Raw genomic sequence first — 20,668 nt, 5'->3', positions numbered from 1 at the left:
ATAACGCCTGATGGTGGTACCAGGAAAGACATCAAAACCCGGATCAGAAAGGCCCGATTTGCGTTTGCGAGTCTCCGAAACATCTGGCGATCACGCCAGATCTCTCTACGAACGAAAGTCCGAATCTTCAACTCGAACGTCAAATCCGTATTGTTGAACGGGTGCGAAACTTGGTGCACATATGCGGTAGCGACGTGAAAACTGCAAGTATTCGTAAACCGCTGTCCGCGGATTATCATCCGCGCTTGGTGGCCTGGCAACTGGATCTCGAATGAGGAACTACATCGCCGGTGTCATCAAAGGCAGCTAGAAATCGAGATTCGGGAACGTAAGTGGAGATGGATTGGGCACACGCTGCGAAAAGATGAAAACGAGATTTGCAGGGAGGCGCTAGATTGGAATCCAGAAGGACAACGAAGAAGAGGCAGACCCAGAAACTCGTGGCGGCGAAGCCTAGCCGCTGAAATCCTTGAATCTTGACTGGGACCAAGTGAAGACGCTGGCTCCGGATCGCCAACAGTGGAGGTCTTTTACCACGACCCTATGCACCGGAGGATCAGCGCGGGAACATAAAGTAAATAAGTACAGAGAAAATACGATTAACAGTCATAAGACTGTCCAACAAAACGCTAAGATCCTTTCTCTCTTTACACGACGTAACTGGTCTTCCTGAGTGTTGACTTTATTCTAGATATTCCATCAAACCTTCATAGTTGCAAACAGATTGGAATTTCTTTTAACTGGTGCTTTTTCACTATTTTTCTATGGATTTTTATGAGACGCTATGCGCATTGGTTCGAGTTTTTTTGTTGCTTTCATGGATCTTATTTGCTTTTTTGTGTTCCTAGCTTCCTAAAAATGAGAATCTGGATAAGTGAGTCTTTTCGAGGAAGATCAAAATGTTAGTCCCTTGGGCTCCCCCTTTATCCAGATTTGACTGTATTTCCAACTATGTAAACGAAAAAATTTCTGGAAAATCATTCAGAATTTTACTTTTGGATGAAGTTCGACCAATTAAACCCATTCATTATATAAAGTAAATTATTAGTAGAGAAATGAATCCAACTTAGATGAAATTTCAGGGACTAGATAAGAGAAAATCGATGTTGAAAAACATGCGAAAAAAATTTCGCCTTGTCTCCCGGTGAGACTTGAACCCACATCTTGCACCTCTCCGGGGCCCATGTACTAACATTCTACTACAGGAGACCAACCTGGCGTATGAATATTATACTGGTTGAGTGTCGATGTCTATCGGAATGAAGGGAATAGTTCTCCCATGTGATCATAATCATTTTTCTTGGTCTATTTCTATTCCCATCATTTCATCTTACGGTAGTTGGAATCAAGTTTGGACATTTTTAAGCACGGCAAGATTTGCATTGCCTTCTCATATCCTGCACGGGTTGTCAGTTATGATGAGAAATGATGCGTTTGCCGTATTTGGATACCCAGCCAATTTCGGTGTTTGGCACCGCCTTATTTCTATTTTGAAACACGCTTGCTCGCATGTTAGGCCGATATACGGTCGAATGCATATTAGGCCATATTAAGGGCCGTTCACATACCACGTGGATAACTTAGGGGGGGGGGGGGGCGGCAGGGAGGTATGGAAATGTCCACGCTTGTCCATGGAGAGGGGGGTAGGGGTTTGGGTCATGTCCACGTGGACATACTTTACTTCCAAAACTTCCAAAGTTTTTTCTAGAGGTGGATAAATATTAAGATGTGTAAATCAAATAGAGCTCCTTATGATGGGTAGAACACTAACTCAATCACTGTCCTTTAAATATCTAGGTTTCTGGTACGACTCAAAATGCCTCTGGGGAAATATATGAGGTACTTGACTCAAAAATGCCAAAAGAGAATCAATTTTCTTCGAACGATTACTGGAACCTGGTGGGGTGCTCATCCCCAGGATCTCATCAGGTTATACCAAACAACGATACTGTCAGTTATAGAATACGGAAGTTTTTGCTATGGGTCCGCCGTGAAATCCCATTTGATCAAACTTGAACGAATACAGTATCGTTGCTTGCGTATTGCCATGGGCTGTATGCAATCGACACATACGATGAGTCTCGAAGTTCTGGCGGGAATGATGCCGTTAAAAAATAGGTGTTTTGATTTATAACTACGTTTCCTGATTCGAAGTGAAACTATGAATCCATTGGTATTGAAAATTTTGAAAGACTTTTGAACATAAATCCCCAGTCAAGATATTTGAGTGTTTACCACATATTTATTCAATTAAAAATCAATTCATCCTTATTAACTTCGGACACGAATCACTTTTATCCGTTAAGAATGTATCAATTACCGAGGAAATCCGTGGCATTCCAGATCATATCCGTCCTAATGTTATTCCCTCAATCTTTGCTTCAAAAATACGTAAAATTGATTCCACAAAAATGCTTTTTACTGATGGCTCTAAAATTGGCAATGCAACTGGCTTCGCAGTGTATAATGAGCGCTTTGAAACTTCGTTCAAGCTTCGAGAGCCATGCTCCGTTTACGTTGCCGAGCTAGCCGCTATTTATTGTACTACCTTGAAACACATTCGCACATTGCCCGTAGACCACTATTTCATCTATTCGAATAGTCTCAGCTCAGTTGAGGCGATTTGATCGATGAAACTGATGAAGCGTTCTTCGTATTTCCTACAGGAAATATCAGGAATATTGAGCGCTTTCGTTGAAAACTCGTACAGAATTACCTTGGTGTGGATCCCGTCTCATTGCTCGATTCCGGGTAATGAGAAGGCGGATTCACTTGCCAAGGTGGGCACTATACAGGGACAATATTTTGAGAGGATCTTAACGTACAACGAATATTTTTCAATACCTCGCCATTTAACGATAAACGATTGGCAGTCTAGTTGGGATAGTGGCACACTGGGACGCTGGCTCCATACGATTATTCCAAAGGTTCCAACGAAGGCATGGTTTAAGCATTTCAACTTGAGTCGCGATTTCATTTGCGTGGTTTCTCGGCTCATGTCAAATCACTACCGGCTTGACGCGCACTTATTCCGTATAGGACTTCCTAGCACCAATGTTTGTATTTGTGAGGATGGCTACCACGACATCGATCATGTTGTATGGACGTGTGAGGCACATGGTCGATCGAGGGCTTGGCTCTTGGACAACCTCAGGGCCCGAGGTAGGCTATCCGGAATCCCTATTCGAGACGTTCTGGCAAACTTTGATCTTCAATACTTGTAACTCATCTACAAGTTTTTAAAATTAGCTAATTTGGTTGTTTAGTCCACTTCCCCTTCCTGTTTGTTTTTACTTTCTTCACATTTTAAGCTTTTTACTTTCATTAGAAACTTCTAATCCAACGAGTTCGGAATGTCGAGAAGAAGTCTGGCCAAAAACGATAAAGGACGACCAACAGCAGCCTCAAAACCATGGCTACGAAGGACTGCCAGCTAACTCTAATGGATAATAGTTTTTAAGTATAATCCTTATAAACCCCTTCAATTCCCAATATTAAATTCTTAACCATGTTGAGTCGCCACGACTATTACGGCCCCCTTTCCCATACTAACAATAACAAATAATTTAATCAAAATGTAATTGGATACACTCGGCACAGAAAACTTAATGAGTAAAAGGCTTGAAATATACGTTTATATTATAAAAAACCCGATTTAATACACTTAACAGTGGATTGGAGCCTTTCTAACAGAGTGTAAGTTATATTTGGAAATATATAAAATAATATAGAATACACATGATAGATTCCTTCCCTCTGCATCATATAAGTATGATTTCAGATATTCAAACAAGAAAAATTCCGATCTCAATATAAAAAAATGATGCATAGTACGTTTTTTGGGGAAAAGCGAACTGGTATGTAAGGAGTTCATTTTATGTATGGAAAGAATGGTATTTAAACAGTTGAATTTCCAAGTCTTAGACACGCTGAAATGGTGCCGTGGTAGCAACCAGAACTTTCACGATGCTGGTCACGGTTCGAATCTTACTGTTTTTTTTTTATACTTTTTTTACTGAATAAGTAAAACCAACTACAATGATGGATAGCCGTGACACGTGGCCTAGCATGATACCTTTTTTAGAGCTCAACCATGCATAAAAGAAAAAATTCTCACAAAAGCAGGGGAAAGTAATATGACTATTAAATGATTAATCTCATTCTGAAAACTAAATCTGAAATCTTATTCTGATTCTAAAGTTTGAATTTTGAGCTACAGCACTTAGTCTACCATTTGAATATAATTTCCAATTTCAAATTTCAGGTTGATCTTTAATCCGAATTCTTAATCAGAATTCTAAATCTGAATTCTCAATCTGAATTCTGAATCTGAACTCAGAATTTGAATTATGAATCTGAATTCTGAATTCAAATTCAGAATTAAGATTTTAAAATTAAAAATTTAGAATTCAGAATTCAGAATTCAGAATTCTGGATTCTGAATTCTCAATTTAAAATTTTGAATTTTGAATTCTTATTATAATTCTGAATCTAAATTCTAAATCTGTATTCTGTATCTGAATTCTGTATCTGAATCTGGAATCTGGATTCTAAATCTGAATCTGAATTCTGAATTCTGGATTCTGAATCTGAATTCTGAATCTGATAAAGATGGATAGAAAAATGAAGAGAAAAGAGCAAAAGAACATTTTTGCAAGGAAAACTTTTAAACGCACACCATACTTTACCCCGCAACATCAATCATTATAAATTTTCAATTCCGATATTCTTTCTCCAAGAATCTAAATTTTCACCGATATGCTGAAAATATATTTACAAAAATCTGAATTCTGAATCTGAATTCTAAATCTTAATTCTGATTGTGAATTCTGAATTTGAATTCTGAATCTGAATTCTGAATCTGAATCTAAATTCTGAATCTGAATCTGAATTCTGAATCTGAATTCTGAATCTGAATTCTGAATCTGAATTCTGAATCTGAATTCTGAATCTGAATTCTGAATCTGAATTCTGAATCTGAATTCTGAATCTGAATTCTGAATCTGAATTCTGAATCTGAATTCTGAATCTGAATTCTGAATCTGAATTCTGAATCTGAATTCTGAATCTGAATTCTGAATCTGAATTCTGAATCTGAATTCTGAATCTGAATTCTGAATCTGAATTCTGAATCTGAATTCTGAATCTGAATTCTGAATCTGAATTCTGAATCTGAATTCTGAATCTGAATTCTGAATCTGAATTCTGAATCTGAATTCTGAATCTGAATTCTGAATCTGAATTCTGAATCTGAATTCTGAATCTGAATTCTGAATCTGAATTCTGAATCTGAATTCTGAATCTGAATTCTGAATCTGAATTCTGAATCTGAATTCTGAATCTGAATTCTGAATCTGAATTCTGAATCTGAATTCTGAATCTGAATTCTGAATCTGAATTCTGAATCTGAATTCTGAATCTGAATTCTGAATCTGAATTCTGAATCTGAATTCTGAATCTGAATTCTGAATCTGAATTCTGAATCTGAATTCTGAATCTGAATTCTGAATTTGAATTCTGAATCTGAATTCTGAATTCTGAATCTGAATTCTGAATCTGAATTCTGAATCTGAATTCTGAATCTGAATTCTGAATCTGAATTCTGAATCTGAATTCTGAATCTGAATTCTGAATCTGAATTCTGAATCTGAATTCTGAATCTGAATTCTGAATCTGAATTCTGAATCTGAATTCTGAATCTGAATTCTGAATCTGAATTCTGAATCTGAATTCTGAATCTGAATTCTGAATCTGAATTCTGAATCTGAATTCTGAATCTGAATTCTGAATCTGAATTCTGAATCTGAATTCTGAATCTGAATTCTGAATCTGAATTCTGAATCTGAATTCTGAATCTGAATTCTGAATCTGAATTCTGAATCTGAATTTTGAATCTGAATTCTGAATCTGAATTCTGAATCTGAATTCTGAATCTGAATTCTGAATCTGAATTCTGAATCTGAATATGAGTTCTGAATCTGAATTTTGAATTCTGAATTCTGAATCCTGAATTCTGATTCCTAAACCTGTATTCTGAATTTGAAAACTGAATCTGAATTCTGCATCTGAAATTGAATCTTAATTATGTATGAGTATGTAGAAATGAAAAAAAAAAACATAAATTCATTCTTCAACACGGGTAAAAAAAACGAAGGTCATAAAATCTTCATATAAATTCCCCCCCCAACGCAGTTTTCTGTACGGCTCTGCATTTTGTTGACACCCGGCATGGCTATAGACACAATAATTTCATATATGAAATTATAGTGTCTAATAGGCATGGCGGACTCTGAAGGAAACGCCCATCCGCCATTTGCTGCATTGAAAAGCAAGAAGTGTAAGATATAAACACTGTTGCCGTATTTGCCCCAGCAGACTGAGAAACTGCCCGGACCACGGTGCGTCTTAGTAATGCCTTTTATGTATTTGAGTTTGAGCCACTCTATGTCAAGCGTGCTGATGGTTTATTGAATAGCGTTTGCGCCTTGCGATTCCCGAGTCAATAAATTTTAAATTTTTTATTTTGATTATCTCTAATTTATAAATGATTGCTGGTGCTGCTGCTTCGAGGCGCCACTAGCAACTTTTTTTTATGCCATAATAAGTATGATATGTATTTCGTAAAGAAAACGGTTTCAACTATTTTGTTTTTTTTTCCCGTTTTTGAAAGGGTTGTGTAGAAAAAAAAATGCATTCTTTTGAGACTAAAATCATTTTAATTGTGCAGCCCAGTTTCGCAAAAACGTTCTTGACATTTTTAAAATGGCACATACAAATCCACGGACATCAACAGAACTCGTCGAGCTGAGGTAGGTAGGTACCTATAAAGGTATGTCTAAGACCCATAATTAATGATCTCTCAAATCGACCGATAACCAAACCTTTCTGTTAGAAAGGCAAAAAAAAGTTTAAACCAAAATCTTAAAACTGCAAAGCTTTCCAGTTTAAATTTAAACAATTAGTAGCCACTTAAAAGCAAGTTTTTTTTTGTTTCGATTATAGTCGTTTTACCATCTTTATGGCATTCGCGACTTTATCAACGTTGCAGTTGGCGGATCGTTATTGAAAAACTATCCGGTACAACTGTGTTCGATGTTTACTTTTGGGCTCGAACTCGCGGACATCGGCTCAGGATACAACAGACTTGCCAACTGAGCTATATCACAAGCCCACTTAAAAGATAGTTATAAATATTATAATTGAGAAATTTAAAAATTTTAAAATTATATACATCAGGAAATGCTTATTAGTTTATTTTCAAAATCAGGCTTCAAAAAAGTAATGTTTTCTAGCTGTAAATTTAGATAAAAAAAAAATCAAATCTGTCCACGTGGACATCCGGGAAGGGGAGTAGGGGTAAGCCAAATGTCCACGCTTGTCCACGGAGGGGGAGGAGGGGGTCAAAAATCTCATTTTGCTGTCCACGTGGTATCTGAACGGCCCCTTAGGACAGTCGTTAACAAGAAAACAGGCGTTAAAGAAGTCTTATCGGCCTAGCATCAATTCGGCTGAGCGACCATTCGGCATAACATGCTGACAGGAATTAATATGTCTAATCGGCCTAGCTACCATTAAGCCTTACGACCATTCAGCCTAGCATTCATTCGGCCTTATGACCATTCGGCCAAACAACCTAATGATCATTTCGGCGGTCTAATGGTCATTCGGCCTAACATCCTTTCGGCATAACAGCCTTCGGCTAGATAACCGTCAGCCGCATAATCCATTCGGCCTGACGTCCAACGGCCGGATGACCCAGTCCCGTATATAGATGATTTTACGTTGTTTTCAATCGCAAAATTTATATTTTTATGGCATAACCGACACATTACAATGAACTCGTTGTACTTAAATTCTAGCTATTTGTTGTAAACTGGCTTATCCTATCAGATATTTTGTAATGCATTTAAACTCTTTCTATGACAAAGAGGATTCCATAATTATCATTATTCATAGTTTAATTTACAATTTTTCATTTTAAATAAACTTGTATTCTAAAAACATGTAAATAATTCACTGCCATTGTTACGTTAATGCACACAAGTTTTCAAAACCAAACCAACCTGAAACTTCGAAAGCTGCTGCCGGTATTCAACTGTACAAAAACAGGAATAGTTCGAATCGGAAAGATTCAACTCCCGAAGTCGTTTATTTTTCTAGGAAAACGTTCTTCAAGCATGATGAATTTAATATGAGCTGAACTTTACTTCCAAAACGTCAGCAAATGTACCCAATGCCAAAATGTGTGCAGCCTCCGGCACCCATTGGCACCAATTTAAATGATATAATCCCATCTTGCCCAAAATGCAGCTTCTCACATTGCTTCGAAATGTGTTGCAAGTTGCAAGTCAGTCACATCAGTGCGGAACATCTCCGATCTCTTACTCTGTAGGTGGTTGACTATGGCTGTGTAGACACATCAGTTTGAAGCGATGAATTTTCGGCTCCCCCTCTATTAGAGGTGAAGATAGATGGTTGAGTTTGGTTTGACTATCATTAGGAAGTTGGTAAGATCATATATTTGAACTGCTCACATTTCTATCATCTTATGGAGACGGGCGAAGGTTGCAATGCAAGTCAATTCAAAGGTGAACAAGCTCGAAGCTTGAATGCTTGCTGGGCGTAAATTATCCTCTCCAAAAAGTAATGAATGGTGCTTTGGAGAGGGAGGCAGTTGCTGCTTAGAATGGGTTTTTTTATGCACCATAGCTTCAGGGAGTTTTTAGGATTTAAATTTACCTTTAAGCTATCTGAAATTTAAAAGAATTATGTATCCCCTAACTTTCTTTTCAGTTTAAATAGTCAAAAAGATACTGCGCTTTAAAGATTGAAATCAACCATCAATTATATTCCCGTTGCATTGAACTTGTTGGCAAAAACATTAGCATGAGCTACTTTACGCTCACCATTCTCATTGCTTCAGGCTGATTAGTCAAAACCGTGAGCTTCAATTACTTATTATCGATAACAGTAGTTCGATGATCGTTACTCTTCACTTCGGAAGTTGATCATGACGACAGCAAAGCTGCTGCATCTCGTTGCTGCTGCATTTTTAGTAAGTGTTGTTTTCCATTCCAGGGAAAGTTCTGCGGAGCCTCTTTGCACGGTAAAGTTGAACGATCGTAGCGCCGGATTTGGAATATTGAACCACACATTCAACGAGGTGCCTTTTTGTGCTTTTTTGGGTGTCCGATATGCGGAACCACCGGTGGGAGCTTTGCGATTCAAGGTTGTGTTATACATTTTTAGTGAAAGAGTTGTAAAATAATAAAAAAGTTATTCTTTTTTACAGGATGCAGTATTATTTCAACCAAGTTTGGATCAGAACTACACTTCTCTCGGATCGATATGTCCCCAGGAAGATAATTATCGAGAGCCCAAAGACGTTTTGGGAGATGAAGATTGTCTTGTTATGAATATTTACTCTCCCATGTCACCAAACAGCATTGGAAGCACCAATAACAAGTATCCCGTAATAGTATTCATTCACGGAGGATCATTCATGACAGGTTCTTCTTCTGCAAACGTTGGTTATGGTGTTGATTTGCTTATTGAACAGGTATTGTTATTCAATACTTGAAAAAACATAAACCCCTAACAAATATTTTTTTAGGGTCTCCTAATAGTGAGCATAAACTATCGTCTCTCTGCACTTGGATTTTTGTATTACCCGGAGTTCAATGTAAAAGGAAATTTCGGTCTCAAGGATCAAACGACAGCTTTGCGGTGGATTCAGATGCATATTCATGCTTTCGGAGGAGATCCTCAAAGGGTTACCCTGATGGGTCAGAGTGCTGGTTCAGCATCCGTGTCCTATCACCTGTACATGGAGGCATCACGTGGTCTCTTCCATGGTGTCATCTTGCTTAGTGGCTCGATGCTTAGCCCATGGGCATTTCTGTATGGTCAATCTTACTTCACAGATAATCTCATAAAAAAACTGAACATTTCATCTCTAAGGGATCTTCAAAATGTTGATGTCAAAAGCTTTTTTATGCATGATTTCAACGTTTTTGAATCTTTCAGTATGTATCATCCAAGCTTTATACCCACGTTTGATACTTCAACACAAACGAAAAATTTCTTAAAAGCATTACCCCGTGAGCTAATTCTCGAAACCCCTTTTAACGAAGTCCCCGTCATGGTTGGTCAAACTTCTACCGAATTCGAGCTGGTGTTGGTATATGCCAATGACATTCAAATGGGTTTCAATTACCCCAACAGCAAAAATATGTCCCTTCATGAGATGATCCGTGTCTTAATCTACAACAAAAACGAATCCTCTCGGGATCCGTTTTTCTTTCGAAAGTTGGCCAATATGGCCAATATTTACTACCCAATCAAACAACTTACCAAAGCATTGGCCAAAAACCTGAACAAAGCTCCCGTTTTCTCCTACCGATTCGAGTTCGATGGAAAGTTTGGGTTCTACAAGAACCAGCACTTCAAGGATCGAGACTTCGAAAAACGTTACGGAGCTGTTCATGGGGATGATTTGGGTTATATTTTTTCTCCTTACAATGTTCAAGAAGCCTTGGCTAATCCAGAAAATTATGAACGAGAATGGAAAATGCACATGAAGATGGTTGGAATGGTTTCAAACTTCGTAAAATATGGGTTTGTTTAAATTGTTATACCCTTCCATTTCTGAACAATTTTTTTGAAAAATGCTTTATCTTTCAGGGAGCCAACTCCACCTAACATCGCTGAGCAATATGAAGTCATCTGGCCACCATACATCGGAAGTTCGACTGACGCAAAGTATTTAAACTTTGATGATACGATCGAGGTTAGAGACGATGCAGATCAAATTTCGGAGCTTTATCAGTTTTGGAACATGATCTATCGGTGTCTTTTTTACTACGAGTGTGAAGAGGTAGACGCCAGCTACCAGGAGCTATTCAACAAAGTAGCATAATTTTAATACCCCATTTAATGAAAAGTTTATATTTGATTAAACTAAACTAAATGCTGGTCCATTGACTTTGAAAAAAAAAAATGTTTCCAGAAATCAGCCTAAAAAGTGTTTAATTGAAGGATTGGAATTTATTTAAAACAAAGCAATCGATTCATTTCTTATTTCCAGAGCTAAAACGATGAGACTTTATTTTTTGAATAGTTTTGGAATGAACAGAAAAATAAAACTAGTTTAAATTTCTTTGAATTTTAATCGAGCAATTCATTTAACTAAAAATATTTTAAACTTATTTGTTTTCGATAGCATTTTTTATGGACTGTTTTCGGTTGAAATTTAACTGAAAAATTGAATCATGGTGGGTATGTAAAAGAAATACATTATAATACTTCGATTCGAGAATACTGCTGCTATTGACTTTTTGAGTTAAACGTACTGCTAACGAAAGTTTTTAATGTTTTAAAACTTTTTGTTAAGTGTTTTGATGATTTTTTAATTAAATTTTGAACGTTTTTTTGTTAGCAGATACCTAAGTGTATTTTAATTGCATTTTTAAAATAAACATTCTTCATTCATAGCTGTCAATCCCTTCCGACATCTCATTTTTCAATTCTCACGTCTCACTTCTCACTCCTAATTTCTCATGCTTTTTTTCACTTCTAATTTCCAATTTCCAACTCCTACCTTCTAACTTCTAACTTCTAACTTATTATATGATAGTTTAATGGCATTGCGGTGAACTTTTAACTACGAAAATTCTTGATAGAAGAATTACAGATTAAAATTAAATGACGGATAGACAAAGCAGATGCTTAATAGAAGAAAATTGAAAGAAGTTGAAAATGAGCCAAGAGCATATTTTTATGGAAAGCTTCAAAGGTGCATTCTAGACCCTTTGTCCCGCATCAATTGAATGGCTGAGAGAAGTAATAGCGAGAGGCGCAATTACGTTCACCCATACATCCAACCCGAAGCTTTCCATAAAAATATGCTCTTGGCTCATTTTCAACATCTTTCAATTTTCTTCTATTAAGCATCTGCTTTGTCTATCCGTCATTTAATTTCAATCTGTAATTCTTCTATCAAGAATTTTCGTAGTAAAAAGTTCACCGCAATGCCATTAAACTATCATATAATAACAATCAACGGTGACTATTCGTTAAAACAAAAACTTCTAACTTCTAACTTCTAACTCCTAACTTCTAACTTCTAACTTCTAACTTCTAACTACTAACTTCTAACTTCTAACTACTAACTTCTAACTTCTAACTTCTAACTTCCAACCTCTAACTTCTAACTTCTAACTTCTTACTTCTTAGTTCTAACTTCTAACTTCTAACTTCTAACTTCTAACTTCTAACTTCTAACTTCTAACTTCTAACTTCTAACTTCTAACTTCTAACTTCTAACTTCTAACTTCTAACTTCTAACTTCTAACTTCTAACTTCTAACTTCTAACTTCGAACTTCTAACTTCTAACTTCTCACTTCTAATTTCTCACTTCTCACTTCTCACTTCACACTTCTCACATCTCACTTCAAACTTCAAACTTTTCACTTCTCACATCTCACTTCTCACTTAGCGATCCTCACTTCTTGATTCTCACTTCTCACTTCTAACTTCTCTCCTTTCATTTCATACATCTTACTTCTCATTTTTCATTTCTCACTTCTCACTTTTCAAATCTTACATCTTACTTCTCACTTCTCACTTCTCATTTCTCACTTCTCACTTCTAACTTCTCATTTCTCACTTTTCACTTCTCACTTCTCACTTCTTATTATTCACTTCTCACTTCTCACTTCTCACTTCTCACTTCTCACTTCTCACTTCTCACTTCTCACTTTTCACTTCTCACTTCTCACTTCTCATTATTCACTTCTCACTTCTCATTTCTCACTTCTCACTTCTCACTTCTCACTTCTCACTACTCACTTCTCACTTCTCATTTCTCACTTCTCACTTCTCACTTGTCACATGTCACTTGTCAATTGTCACTTGTTAATTCTCATTTCTCATTTCTCACTTCTCACATCTCACTTCCCACCTCTCAATTCTCTCTTTTCACTTCCCATTTCTCTTTTCTCACATCTCATTTTCTACTACTCACTTCTAACTTCTCAATTCTGAATGATTTTTGTTTCTCACTTCTTGCTTCTGACTTCTCACTTTAACTTCTAACTTCTAAATTCTCACTTCTCGCTTCTTGCTTCTATCTTCATTGTTCTCATTTCTCATCTTCTTTCTTTTCACTTCTTACTCCTCCCTTCTCACTTCTCACTTTTCATTTTACACTTCTCATTTTTCACTTCTCACTTCTCACTTCTTACTTCTCACTTCTCACTTCTAACTTCACACTTCTCACTTCTGACTTCTGACTTCTCATCTCACTTCTCTCTTCTCATTCCTATCTTCTCACTCTTCACTTCTCACTTTTACTTTTCACTTTTCATTTTTCATTTCTCATTTCTCATTTCTCATTTCTCATTTCTCATTTCTCATTTCTCATTTCTCATTTCTCATTTCTCATTTCTCATTTCTCATTTCTCATTTCTCATTTCTCATTTCTCATTTCTCATTTCTCATTTCTCATTTCTCATTTCTCATTTCTCATTTCTCATTTCTCATTTCTCATTTCTCATTTCTCATTTCTCATTTCTCATTTCTCATTTCTCATTTCTCATTTCTCATTTCTCATTTCTCATTTCTCATTTCTCATTTCTCATTTCCTAATTTTTCACTTTTCACTTCTAATTTCTCACTTCTTACTTTTCACTTCTTCCTTCTCACTTGCCACTGCTCACTTCTCACTTCTCTTTTCTTACTTTTCCAATTTTCCATAAACAGACCCCGTTCGTTTTTGCAACATGGCCGTACATTTTGAGTTGCTAAAATCAATCGATTTTTTCTCTTATTTTTACAAAATGACTTGTATAATATTATTCTTATCGTTATCGTTATTTTAAGTCAATTTCCGACCACATTGAAAATTTTAATTTTTTTTTGTCATGTTTTTGATGCAATTTTTAGTTTTTTTTTTTTTTTTGTTCATCAACTTTGTTTTTTTCTGTCATTTTTGCTGTTTTTGTCATTCTTCATAATTTTTAAGATGATTTTTGTCATTTTTAGTCTTTTGTTTGTGTTTGTTTTTATTTTTTTAATCTTTTTGTGATTTTTGAGTACTACATAACTTTTTTGAAAACTTTTGCTTTTTTGTTGTTTTCTATCACCATTTCTGAACGTAGAAACGTTTTTTTTCGGTGTTGTCTCAATTATATTGGTCCTGTTATAGCTAAAACTAAATGTTTGTTTTGTTTGAAAATCGTTCGATTTTGGCACATGTGCCAAAAAGGATGTTGCCAAAATCGAATGTAACCAAAATCGAATGTTGCCAAAATCGAATGTTGCCAAAATCGCATGTTGCCAAAAACGAACGAGGAGACCATGTTTCAGGTTTCATGTCTCATTGCCGTTGTTTCATTTCTCATGTCTCAAGGCTATGGTCTTAAGGTCTTAAAGTCTCAGGTCTCAAGTCACAGATCGCAGTTCTCATGTTTCAGGTCTATGATCCCATTTTTATGTTTGAGGGCTCATGTCTCAGGTCTAAGTCTGTGTCAAATTTCAAACCTCAGATCTCAAATCTCAGGTCTCAAATCTCAGGTCTCAAATCTTAGTATCATGTCTTATTTCACAGGTCTCATGCAAGGTTTTCGAAATCACAGAACAGTCTGTAATTTCGTATAATTTAGGATGAATAATCACCATAGAATCAGTTCACAGAACACAGCATTTTGGACATAATCCAGATTTCACAGATTTTGCCTCCAGGTAACCAAATCAAACATAAAGTAGATCAAATTAAACATTAAAAAATGATAAAAACTAACATTTTAATAGGTATAACCAGCATCAGTAAGTAAATACTAAGCAGAAGCAATTCAACCACAAAAACGTCATTAATGTTTATGACCAAACCTTTGAGTACTTTGAATTTCTTTGATGAGATATGGCTTTCTTTGAATGGGAAATGTCATAGCGATGATGAACATTCTTTCCAGACATTTTTCGATTTTATGGCAAATTAACCTCGACAGTGACAAACACTCTTCAAAAAACGAAATTTTACCATGCAATAAATAGAAACAAACCTCAAATAAGATTCTGAGAAAAAGCAATTTGGTCGGTTGTCAAGTTTTCTGTTTTTGTTCTTCCCTTATGGAGTAGCATGTGTGCAACTTACGTTCAACTGATTCTGCAAGCATTTAAGTGTCAAATCTACATTTTTACCGTCTTATCAAAATTTAAATTTTTATCTGATTCTTTTAAAAAATACAGGTATTATGTTAATCAAACAAAGCAAAACACTGAATTATCGGAAATAGAACGATTCTAATAAACATTCAATGGTCTGAATATTTACAAAATATTTTTGTTAAATTTAAACAAAACAAAACTACTGGCTTTAACCCAACGAGACGGGCCAGTTCATCAAAAATGCTGCCACAAACTGGTACGACCAACAGAAAACAAACAAATTGCAAGTGTCGAAAACACCGAGCAGCCACCTGACTCCATTCGATATTTGTGAATGGAAAATTGCAACCGAAAGCTCCCATACATCTGATCCTTCTTACTGGTACGGACTGGCTAGCTGGAAAGCGTTTGTTGCGGTTAACCAAAACCTGCCAGAACCACCTTCGATCCAGAGTCATATCCCATGTGCCAAAAAACGGGGTACAGCGAGGTGAAGAGTAGTAGTTCGTGTGTATGATGAAGTTGTACGTTTTGTACGTTCGAATCGATTTGGACCAGAACTATCGATTGGTAGGGAAGCGGATATGAACTCCAAATTCGGGTGTAAAATAGTAGTAGCAAGCTTAAAGGGTGAAGGTCTTTAAAATTGTTTGTGTGTTGAACATAAAAAATAGAAAATTTTATTTGAATAAAAATAACAATTTCAAATTCAAAATAGCATATTTTGGAATGAAATATGTGTTTTTATCTTTCAAAGCCCATAAAGGATCTTTACTCTACATTACAAAGAGTGGTTGTTCGATTTTGGGAATAAAAACTGAACGCCTAGTGGTGTTTCGTGAAATATGGGTTTGCAATTGGTTGGTAGAGAGAAATTGATTATAGGTTCGGGAGTGTTGAAATTCACAACCATTCATTATTGAAATGTAAGGCAAGACATTTCCACCACCTGATGAACTTTTCTCAATTGCCGGGGATGAATTTTGGATATCTCCTGTAGGGGCAGTCCACACGATTCTGTACGGAGGATCAATATTTGCAAATAATTTCTACAGGAAAAAAAATAAAATTCTCGATAAAATTTTGATAATTCAGTAAGGTTCTACAACCTACGCTCAGAACTGATACTAAAACCTCAAAAACTAACCCCAGATGAAGAATTCTCTCCCATTAATTTTCTCACTTCTTGATTGAAATTCAGTTTTGAACAATTTATTTGAAATCATCCAAAACAAAACATCAAAATTTTGATTCCTCTTTCATAATTGAACATTCAGTTCTGGAATTTAGATTCAAAAATAGTAAGAAAATTCGGAAATATATTCAACATTAGAATAAAAAAAATGCATGTAGAATTAATATTTATAATTCAAGTTCAGATTTTCAGAAGATTTCACAATCAAGATAAATATATCAAGATTACTATTTCGTTGAAGAATTCAAATCTGCAAGGTTGAGTCCGTTCCTTAACATTTTTATGAGAACAGATCTAACATTTCGATTGAAGCTCGACAGCACGTTTAAATTTAATTGAGATTGCATTCCAAACGTTTGGCCCAAATTGGCTGATTCCGAGGGACAATCCAGCCGGAAATTCTATCTCGTGCTGTGGGAAGAAGTAGCATAAGAAGGGTCACTTGTTTCAATTACAAGTTCGATAGGTGTGCAAACGTCAATTCCGATCCGCCCTCATATGGAGGAATGTTTACACGCTCGTCTGCTACCGTTTTTTTTTGCTTCTTCTCCTATTTGGCGACCATCATTATCCTTCCGAGAAAAAAGCGCTAAATGGACGAAGGAGGGAAAAAACATGGATCGACGATAATTCAGCAAATGTGACACGAGTATGACTAATCGCTGTGTCATGTTCGGCGGAGATTTTTCGTTCTCGGTACGTACAACATACATTCCTCCTAGTTCTTTTACCTTGCTACTGTACCAGAAAATGCAGGTCAGGTCGAGTGTTCTGGCTCCATCTTTAGTAGAAACGTTTAGCTGAATAAGCATCATGCACACAGCAGCAAGACGGATGAGAATCTCGAGCTACGCGGTCGTAAAAAGAATTGCTTTTTTATTACTCTGCAGCTGATAAGCCACGCGCTCTCTCTTCGAGGGTATGTGCGAAACATTATGCGGGTACTCAGGGCATCATCTAGGTCTCAATCAAAAAAATTTCATCAAATAGTAGGGAAAAATAATGTTTCCCGAATTTTTTATTATAATTTTTATAAGCTGTCAAGAATGTCTATTTTAAGAGCTGCAGCATCCTCGACCTTCCTTACCCCCACTTTGATAGTGGTTTAAACTCAAACGCAACCGACACTGCAAAAATAAGTTTTTACATCAGAAAAGTAATGCAAAACTTCAATTATGGAGAACATAAACTAAGTTTGATCCTCTTTTGACTGCTAAACATTCCTAACTATAACTACAGAAACATGAGAGTTAAGATCGATTTTTCGTTAGATGAAGTAGTAGAATTGTCGTAAATATAAAGAACGACGATAATTTTTTTTTGTTTCAGTGTACGGCACGTTAAAACGTGTCAAGGCATGTGATAATGGCTGCTGCGAAACATTATCGGTTATAGTCATCTTTAAGTGCAATCATGATGCGTCTGACTTGCCAAACAAGTGCTATACTCACTCATAGAAGATTGAACTTTCTAAGAACTCACTTTGTTTATGTTGTTCCACTTGATCTATTTGCGATTTCTGAAATACATTAGAAAAAAAAAACAACACATTAGACATTTTTGACATTTTTGGCATTTTTGTCGTTTTTAAATTTTTTGGTATTTTTGTCATTTTTGTCATTTTTGTCATTTTTGTCATTTTTGTCATTTTTGTCATTTTTGTCATTTTTGTCATTTTTGTCATTTTTGTCATTTTTGTCATTTTTGTCATTTTTGTCATTTTTGTCATTTTTGTCATTTTTGTCATTTTTGTCATTTTTGTCATTTTTGTCATTTTTGTCATTTTTGTCATTTTTGTCATTTTTGTCATTTTTGTCATTTTTGTCATTTTTGTCATTTTTGTCATTTTTGTCATTTTTGTCATTTTTGTCATTTTTGTCATTTTTGTCATTTTTGTCATTTTTGTCATTTTTGTCATTTTTGTCATTTTTGTCATTTTTGTCATTTTTGTCATTTTTGTCATTTTTGTCATTTTTGTCATTTTTGTCATTTTTGTCATTTTTGTCATTTTTGTCATTTTTGTCATTTTTGTCATTTTTGTCATTTGTGTCATTTTTGTCATTTTTGTCATTTTTGTCATTTTTGTCATTTTTGTCATTTTTGTCATTTTTGTCATTTTTGTCATTTTTGTCATTTTTGTCATTTTTGTCATTTTTGTCATTTTTGTCATTTTTGTCATTTTTGTCATTTTTGTCATTTTTGTCATTTTTGTCATTTTTGTCATTTTTGTCATTTTTGTCATTTTTGTCATTTTTGTCATTTTTGTCATTTTTGTCATTTTTGTCATTTTTGTCATTTTTGTCATTTTTGTCATTTTTGTCATTTTTGTCATTTTTGTCATTTTTGTCATTTTTGTCATTTTTGTCATTTTTGTCATTTTGAGCGCCGATGTGGTCTAGTGGATAGGCTGGCGCGAGTCTGGTATTAGTACGCCAGGCGTACTGGGTTCGATTCCCGGTATCGGCAAGAAAAACTTTTGGGTTCGAATCCCATAAGCGGGCCGACAGGTAAGATGTGTTTCATTATATAACTGACTATATAATTGGAATGTTCAATCAGTTGCCAGCTGGCCAGGTATATACACGGATGCCGGAATACCTGTAAGTAAACTAGCCCACCTGATTGATTCGTTCTTCCAAAATATACCTACATCAACACACGCAATACATTCACCACATAACAGTTCATACGAAGCCATGGGGTCCGGGTATGGTGGCGCGCTGCATTGGAGATTTGTCGAACCTAATAATCTAAGGAATGTATGTGAACCCATACTTTGGCAGAAACTGCGGTGAATCCGTGCACCCATGGTGGATTACCAACATACATACATTTTGTCATTTTTGTCATTTTTGTCATTTTTGTCATTTTTGTCATTTTTGTCATTTTTGTCATTTTTGTCATTTTTGTCATTTTTGTCATTTTTGTCATTTTTGTCATTTTTGTCATTTTTGTCATTTTTGTCATTTTTGTCATTTTTGTCATTTTTGTCATTTTTGTCATTTTTGTCATTTTTGTCATTTATGACATTTTTGACATTTTTGACATTTTTGACATTTTTGACATTTTTGACATTTTTGACATTTTTGACATTTTTGACTTTTCTGTCAATTTTGACATTTTTGACATTTTTGACATTTTTGACATTTTTGACATTTTTGACATTTTTGACATTTTTGAAATTTTTGACATTTTTGTCATTTTTGACATTTTTGACATTTTTGACATTTTTGACAATTTTGACATTTTTGACATTTTTGACATTTTTGACATTTTTGACATTTTTGACGTTTTTGACATTTTTGACATTTTTGACATTTTTGACATTTTTGACATTTTTGACATTTTTGACATTTTTGACATTTTTGACATTTTTGACATTTTTGACATTTTTGACATTTTTGACATTTTTGACATTTTTGACATTTTTGACATTTTTGACATTTTTGACATTTTTGACATTTTTGACATTTTTGACATTTTTGACATTTTTGACATTTTTGACATTTTTGACATTTTTGACATTTTTGACATTTTTGACATTTTTGACATTTTTGACATTTTTGACATTTTTGACATTTTTGACATTTTTGACATTTTTGACATTTTTGACATTTTTGACATTTTTGACATTTTTGACATTTTTGACATTTTTGACATTTTTGACATTTTTGACATTTTTGACATTTTTGACATTTTTGACATTTTTGACTTTTCTGTCAATTTTGACATTTTTGACATTTTTGACATTTTTGACTTTTCTGTCAATTTTGACATTTTTGACATTTTTGACATTTTATACATTTTTGACATTTTTGACAATTTTGTTATTTTTGGCATTCGAGTCTGTTTGTGATTTGGTTTTTTATCTAATTTGTAATTTTAATTATTTTACATTATTACGATTATGAATATTCGTTCAAATTGTATATTTGACATTTTTTCTGCCTTTTTTAATTTATTTTTTTAATCTTTGACTTCAAAATTTCTTTTTCTTGTCCTTTAAATTTATTTTAGAATTGGTGTCATGGTTGCTTTAAAATTGAAGAATGTCCTTTTTTTTATGTTCTGAGTATTGATCATGTTTTTTTTGCAATTTTTGTGGCTTATTTTTTGTTTTTGGTGCGTTTATTTTAAACAATTCAAATTGCAAAGTATGGCGCCTTACTTAACTAAACAGCTATTTTAAAGGTCAGTTTGATGTATCTTGAACTGCTTAAATTTGTTAAGATTCGCAAGCACATTGAATGAGCCAAAAAAATCAAAAAAGAAAAATCTCAACTTGGCTATTGGCCTGGGGTTTG

At 34.9% G+C, this 20,668-nt stretch overlaps 1 protein-coding gene across 1 annotated transcript; it reads left to right on the top strand.

Annotated features, from left to right (window-relative positions):
• The first annotated feature begins 8,989 nt into the window (after positions 1-8,989).
• On the top strand, positions 8,990-10,974 carry LOC129747166 (esterase E4-like). The gene is made up of 4 exons (XM_055741209.1): positions 8,990-9,229; positions 9,293-9,559; positions 9,614-10,617; positions 10,684-10,974. The coding sequence occupies exons 1-4, from the start codon at positions 9,011-9,013 to the stop codon at positions 10,916-10,918; spliced, it is 1,725 nt and encodes a 574-aa protein (XP_055597184.1). The 5' UTR covers positions 8,990-9,010; the 3' UTR covers positions 10,919-10,974.
• Positions 10,975-20,668: the final 9,694 nt, after the last annotated feature.

Source organism: Uranotaenia lowii, chromosome 2 (genome assembly GCF_029784155.1).
Source record: "Uranotaenia lowii strain MFRU-FL chromosome 2, ASM2978415v1, whole genome shotgun sequence".
NCBI classification, from domain to species: Eukaryota; Metazoa; Arthropoda; class Insecta; order Diptera; family Culicidae; genus Uranotaenia; species Uranotaenia lowii.
Note: the sequence above shows the minus strand (reverse complement) of the source record. Positions and strands in the feature narration are given on the sequence as shown.

Coding starts and splice junctions, on each gene's coding strand:
- LOC129747166 (XM_055741209.1), top strand. CDS start 9,011: ATGACGACAGCAAAGCTGCTGCATCTCGTTGCTGCTGCATTTTTAGTA. Junction 9,230..9,292: donor TGGGAGCTTTGCGATTCAAG/GTTGTGTTATAC, acceptor TCTTTTTTACAG/GATGCAGTATTATTTCAACC. Junction 10,618..10,683: donor TCAAACTTCGTAAAATATGG/GTTTGTTTAAAT, acceptor TTTATCTTTCAG/GGAGCCAACTCCACCTAACA.